This window comes from Dermacentor silvarum, chromosome 4, assembly GCF_013339745.2.
Source record: "Dermacentor silvarum isolate Dsil-2018 chromosome 4, BIME_Dsil_1.4, whole genome shotgun sequence".
Classification (NCBI taxonomy): Eukaryota; Metazoa; Arthropoda; class Arachnida; order Ixodida; family Ixodidae; genus Dermacentor; species Dermacentor silvarum.
In genome coordinates this window covers 71,149,772-71,156,846 of record NC_051157.2, presented here as the reverse complement: position 1 = coordinate 71,156,846, position 7,075 = coordinate 71,149,772, and the positions used below count along the sequence as shown (strand labels likewise).

Genomic DNA, 7,075 nt, shown 5'->3' with positions numbered 1-7,075 from the left:
GCGGAAAGGCTGCGGTAGTACTGGAAAGGTGCGCGGCAGTATACATATAGCGCGACGGTGCGGGAGAGCATGACGCCATACCAGCTGTGGCGGCTGCGATAGCGCGGCGGTGGCGTGATGGCGCGGCGCACCTTTCCAGTACTACCGCAGCCTTTACAGTACTAGCACAGATGACGTACACGAGTATAGTCCTAACTACAACCAAGTTTAAATCTCGACATAGCGAAGTTCAACCTAGCTACAACCAAGAGACGCAATCAATCGGCCAGCTTCGCTGTGTCTTGAGCTTTGCGCGGCCTAGTGCAAGCTGTCGCCTTTTTTTTTTTTTTTCCTCTGCACAGTCTTGCCATAACATCGTGTGAAAGTGAGTCCAGTTGAAACCTTTCGCTTTGCGTCTCACGATGATAGCACTCAAGTGTTCCAACTACAAAATGGCAGTTATGCGCTACAAGCACACGTCGCCCAATAAAAGAATATCTTGCGGTATCGTTCCACTACAATAAAATGCCAGGTTTTAAAGTAATTAAATGCTACGCGATTTAATTGAAATAGTGCATACCAGTGCGAAGACAGAAGGATAGCGAGCTCAAGGTGCTGCTTGGCGGCGATCAGTGTGCTCCAGATGCGCCTTCGTGCCGGAGGGTCCACAGCAGCCGTCGGCTCGTCGAGCAGCACCACGTTCGGGTTGCCCACAAACGCGACGGCCAGCGACAGCTTACGCCGGGTGCCACCGCTGCGTGCGTCGGGTCTCAATGAGCGTCTTTCGTAAGCGTCAAAGGTGCTCGCGCAACCCGCTACGTGAGACGTGGACCCGGTGTAAGAAATATATTTCTTACAGCGCGGGCGTGGAGAACCTTCCGCGCGAACCGAGCATGACACAGGCGCTTTGGATGTAGTGAAAATCAACCCACGAAATCGCCTGAGTTGGAAGTTGACGTGAAATATCAACGTACAAGAACAAGAGTGATCAATATTGGGCTTACCGACGGAAGCCTCAACCTGGAACCAAAGTTTCGACGAGGAAGCTTGTCGTCACGGCTTCGTGACGAAGACCTTCCCTAACAAAGACAGTCTCCTTGTCGAAAAGTTGGCTCTCGGCTGACGCTTCCCCTGTTCCATCACTGTTGATCCGTTCGCGCTCAATCTTCCTGTAACTGTTTGTCTTGTAAAAACATTTGCGGAAATGTGGACACATGAATCGCATTCTAGTGAATGTACTCTTTCGCTACTAATATACATTATACCTAGTTCCATATAATAAACTAGTCCAATTTTCTACCCTATAGTTTCCCTGTTGCGATATTTTCAGTCATCCCCCTGTTCAAATTACTGCGATCATTGAACGAAAAGCAAATTCGAGCTTCTCCGGATATAATCAGCGCCAAAGTAGAATCCTTGTGCGAATGTATCCTCGTAGCATGAGACAACGTCACCTGTAATGCCAACAAACTTTCTACGGCACTGCAGCTAAAACAGCAAAACAAAAACACGCTGTTTCACACTGACACTTCCTTTGAAGTCAACAGCAGTTGCCGTGGCGCCAGCGTCTCTTTTGCAGGGTGGCACTCTGCGTATGTTGTAGTACAGCTATAAAGATGAACACTATAGGCAATGCGTTCATCCAAAACAAGCGAACCAAGCACGCGCGCGGCGCGCACCTGTACGTGCCGACGGTGAAGTCGGCGTACTCGACCATGTCCACGAATTCCAGTGTCTGGTGAATGACGTCGGGCACGCTCTGCTCGCGAATCCCGCGTAACCTGGCAAATAGCGCCAGCATTTCGCGACCCGTCAGCAGATCAAGGGCCACGTCCGCCTGGGGGCAGTAGCCGATGCGTGCCTGGTACTGTGGCGCCGAACGAGAAAAAGGGCATTTCGATTAAGCATCATAAGCAGATCATGATTACTACTAGTCACACCCACCGCCTGCAGAAAAGAGTTTTTAACCCTCTTCCCGGTGGCTTCTCGCACCCTAGATAATGTTTGTTATCGCCGCCAGTGCTGCTGGGCGGGAAGGTGACACGTGCTTTAACCATGTGAACAAGTTAACTTAAGGTATTCTCTTTACTGCAAAACGTGATCTACTCTTCTTCTGGCGCGAAGGTTCCCAGTGCAACCTTCCAGCAAGTATATGACGGGTTGCTTGCTGCCCTTGCATGTTGCTTGCTGGTCGTCACGTCACCCTCTAAATGTGCGCCAATTTCGAATTGTTCAGTGCAAGTTCAGCATAAGAGTCATTTTCAGCTTATCAAGTCCTTTATCTATACAAGTGACCACCCCACACTTGTTACGGCTTGTTCGCACACTATTAAAGCCACCACGATAGACACACCGAGCTCAGAATAACCCCAAAGGGTATAGGTGGTAGCCGCGCGTTGGCCACACCTCCCAGCTTTCGGACCACGTTTGCAATACAAGGCCGCGACGGTTACCTTTTTTATTATTCCAAAGCTGTCAACAAGAGGCGCAGCGTAGGTCGGCGCGGTCGTGAACGAATGAGCGTGAATCTGCGTGAATCAGCTTGCCTTGCTTCTCTTGGTCACCAGGTCGGCGTCGCTGATGAACGCGTTTCCCGCGGTGGGCCTAAGGTCACCGGTGAGCATGCGAAACGTAGTGGTCTTGCCCGCGCCGTTCATGCCCAGCAAGCCGAAGCACTCAGTGCCTTCGCAGTGCGAACGACAGGCCGTGCACCGCCTCCATGGTGCCGTAGCTCTTGCTCAGGTTGCTCACTAAGAGCGCGGCCTGCATCGTAGTAACCATCCATTGTATCACGATGCCAGACTAGTATCCAATATAGCTCTTTGCACTTCTCACGCCATACACGATACTTTCAAGAGTACACAACTGCAAGGAATCCTGCCTTCAAGCGCTTAAGAACACCCAAAGTTGTGTGCAAAAGCGGCATGTCAATTACAGCACCATTAATTAGTGCTCGTTCGAAAAGCTTCACTACTGTTCAGAGCACCGAAAGCATTGCAGAGCAAATACAGCGTTATTTCAACAGCAAGTGGTTGCTTTCAAGGTACCGAAGGACCAACGTGAAAGTAAATGTTCGTTCCGCTTTCAACACAGCCTTTATTACGTTGTTAAGCTGAGATAAACACAGCACGACAAGGTAGGTACATTCTTCAACACCAGAGCTCAACCAACTTAAGAATCAGGAAGCGAGATTTTAACTCTTATTTCTGTAGCAATCGCTTAAAGTGTTCCCTTTCATATCGGACTACATTTTGCGGTCTTCAAGACTGTGTCGCAAATCCACGTGCCATGCAAACGTCATCAGTCAAAGCAAGCAGCTGCGCAAAAAAATATTGCTTTCTTGCTCCGCAAGGGCACAATTTCAATGGTCTGTAGGTAGTGGTGTGATAAATGGTGGGTGACCTTTTGCATCTGTGCTCGATATAAGGTTAATATCGAGTAGAAAGGACTTTCAGCTGCTTGAGCTTCCCTCGACTTTTCCTTGTCGCAATTTAAGTTTCCCGGCTGCAGCATGCTTTACTCTCAGCTTCATACGAAGACGCGAACAAGCGCTCATGCAGGCCACAGAATGGCGGCCACACGAAACATCTCTTCAACGTATTTCTCCGAGTCTGTTCTACGATTTAAACACGTCTGATAACACCTTAAGGCAAACTAGAGGCTGTGCAGAAAGACATTTCTAAATATTGTAATTATTAGCCACCCGTGGAGCGAATATTGCCTGCGATATCCGTGCTTAGCACCTATCCTCATAAAACTTCTTCCTTTGACTATGTCTGGTGATGTACACACATTTCTGACCACTCTGCAGAGTGAAAGGCTTCCATTGAAATACAGAGAAGCTTTGGGTTCATCTGCATCAGCCTCATTTGATGCCGGCGTTCGGGTAAGGCGCGGCCCTTACTGCTAACTTGTAGGGGTGGTGAAGCCTGTCAAGTGGTGTATAAATCGCTGCTTTTCTCTCATCATCCCCAGTTTGTTTGTATGTACAAACTGAAATAAAGAATTGACTTTTGAACCAACATATATTGTAACAGTAAACAAAAAAAAAAAAGAACGCGCGCTTCTTCATTCCAAACTAATATATATCCGTTCTCCTTGCGCTCTTCTCCGTAAGCGACTTAACCTGCTTTCGCAGGATCTGCAGACAAGCGTGATACATACCACGTGTTTGCGTGTAATTGTTATGTAGTTCGTGCCTTATTTATTTCCTGCCACTGCCTTCTTTTTTAGGTCGCTTGGAATATAGCGAATACGGCATCAAATTGCTCAATGTCACTAGAAGAGTCAGCTCGAAGAGGTACCCATGAACGCACATGACATCCTTCACCATTGGTTGCATCGCTTGCATTGGTTGCACATGACATCCTTCACCAACGTTCACCATTGGTTGCAGCCTCATCTTGTTCAGTCGCCTATCTTTTCTTCCTGGTACGATTGGGAGGGATACAACAAATCAGGCCAGACAGAGTGCCCGTCCGAAGTAATTTCCTTTAGCCTGTATTTTAAGGATTAAAAAATTAGGGGGTTTTACGTGCCAGAACCACGATCTGATTATGAGGCACGCCGTAGAGGGGGACTCCGGAATGGGGTACCACATGGGGTTCTTTAACTTGCACCTAAATCTAAGCACAGGGGTCTAATTTCGCCCCCATCGAAATACGGCCACCGTGGCCGGTATTTGATCCCGCGACCTCATGTTTAGCAGTCCAGAAGCATAGACTATATAGTCACTAAGCAACCATGGCAGGTGTTTTAGGGATATTTCGAGCCAAAAATCTCCCCTCGCAACTCGCCTGTTCGACGCGGCCGTCCGCGATAAGCTTGCGTACGCGCGTGCGCTCCTCGATGACGCCGAGGTGCTCGGAAGGGGGCGCTCCGCGCGACCTGCGACGGGTGCGAGCCACGTATCCCAGGCCGGAGTCGAGCGCCGTGACGAATGCGAGCAGCGCGATGCCCACCAGCAGCATGAGGAGCACGTCGCGGCCGCCGCTCGTCTTCTCCCACGTCAGGCAGCCCTTGGACAGGGTGCAGTCGCGGCACTTCTCTGCGCCAATGAGCGTTAGCGTGTTTCATCAAGGAAAAATGCTTAGAAGCTGTGACGTATACGATAACCTGCGTTTTTCGTATACAAAAGCCTGCGCTTTCACTCGCACATACAGCATACGGCGCGCGGCGACGGTGTTATTGTCCTTTGACTTTATAGGAAACATCACGGCGACGCCGACGGCAAAATGCGCCTGGAATGTCCATATAATTGTTATCGCAATAAAAAGATTTTTTTCATTACCGGTGCTCTTGTTAAAATTTGGCCGCAACATCACATTTTGTGGTCCAGATTGTTAATTAAAACGCTTGGCACTGTTGCATGCCTGGTTTGTCAATAAAAAAATGCGAACTTGCCTTAGTCTGAGCCGCTAATGATGTTTACACTACGCCCCCGGCGATAATGAAAACCGCTCTCGAAGGCAATACCTTGTCGCACTACAGTCGCCGGAGACGAGAATGTAACGTCATTGCCTCCACGATTGGGACATTACTCGCTGCATGGGGCGCAGACAAAGAAAACTTGTCATTACTCTCTAAGACCAGGCAACTAACAGTGCCGGGTGATATGGCGAAGGATCCAGGCTATAAAATGTGATTTGCTGCAAACTTGAGCAAGAGACAAGCAGCAGTAACAATATTTTTTTCATGTGCAGGATGAAAACGCGTGTCTCTGCATAAGAGAAGAATTATTAAATAGAAACCATGAGAAATGTTTATGTAACAGAAGCGAAAGACGAGATTTGCGATGGAATATACTATTCATCTCGCAAAAGTGTACTAACACTGCTGCTCACAGTGAGGTATTCAGTTGAACTACACACTTTCGGTGAGGCGTTCTGCTTGCGCAGTGCGAAGTCCAGCAAATAAAAAATGTTTCCGTAAAGATAAGAGAAAGACCTACCGGGGCAGCATTCGACGAAGCGATTAAGGTGGTTCGGTATCGATTCAAGTCCAAAGTTCTGGCAAAATACCAGCCTGTCGAACGTGGACATGTAGCGGCACATCACGCTCTCCTGGGCAATCTGTGAAATGAAATGAAAAATTATGCTATACAATAGGCCAACGGTAAGACTTAAAGAAATTTCTTTCGGAGGGCATTTTAACGCCAAATGCAAGCAAGATCCCAGCGAGTGTTTCGTAGCTTTCCAATAGTAAGTTTATTTTTATTTTTATCTCGAAGCGTATTACATAACTTTCACAGCCTGTAGTCTCTGCACAAGAGTGCCAGAAGTGCCTTCTAAGCATTTGGTTCGTCTAGCATAAGCGCCACACGTTTGAGGCGCGTTTGCGCAGTCTTCCGGGAGTTTCTAACATGGGGCAGTTTGCTTCCGAGCTTGGGACGCGACTACTTTCACATTTTGTCGTGCTGCGCACTGTGTGGTTAGCCTTTATATACGGTTTCATCCTAAGCAAGGCGAGCTTAAACAGTTGGTAGGCTGGAAAAGGTGTCTTACCGTCACGCGTGATAAGAAGAACGGCCGTTTTCGCCGCACAATTATAAGCATGACCATACACAATGGCCAGCCCATCTGCAGCCCATCCTCAGAATCGGATAGTTTTGAACCACAAGCATTTCTTACTCCGTTTCATAGCGGCGTACAAGAAGAGAGGACGCTACAGATAGCTCACGACAGTCAATAGAATTTGCGAACGCACTTGTCTGCCAGCGCGCGCCTCGTACCTCTTATGGCACGACTATTCTTTATTCTTTTAACAGCGAAGCTGTTTAAGCCAGCCGTAATTTGTGGTTCGTATCAAGAAACTATCATCATCAGCAATGAAGGAAGAAATAAAACGAAATAAACATTCTTGCCGGGGCGGGATCTGAACCCGCGTGCCCACGGTACCCAAGGCGAGCGACGTACCACTAAGTTATCCCTTTCTTTTTTTTTTCCGGTAAGAAAACTTTCTGCAGGTACCTAGAAAGTAATCAGTTTTCTGCCTGGGTATTCCGGGTTGTTCACGATGTCGTAGAAACAGATAGTGGTACCATAGTAACCACTAAGCTATATACAGCCACGCTTGCATGTATTTATGCGAACCATAT

At 48.2% G+C, this 7,075-nt stretch overlaps 1 protein-coding gene across 1 annotated transcript in view; it reads right to left on the bottom strand.

The window, feature by feature from the left end:
- Positions 1-333: 333 nt before the first annotated feature.
- LOC119450209 (retinal-specific phospholipid-transporting ATPase ABCA4-like) overlaps positions 334-7,075 on the bottom strand; it is a 32,268-nt gene continuing 25,526 nt past the window's right edge. Inside the window, exons 17-19 of the mRNA XM_037713594.2 lie at positions 5,930-6,050; positions 4,776-5,026; positions 334-2,742 (exon numbers count right to left, since the gene is read on the bottom strand). Coding sequence (XP_037569522.2) covers positions 2,656-2,742; positions 4,776-5,026; positions 5,930-6,050 — 459 coding nt within the window. The 3' untranslated portion in view covers positions 334-2,655. The remainder of the gene's footprint in view (positions 2,743-4,775; positions 5,027-5,929; positions 6,051-7,075) is intronic.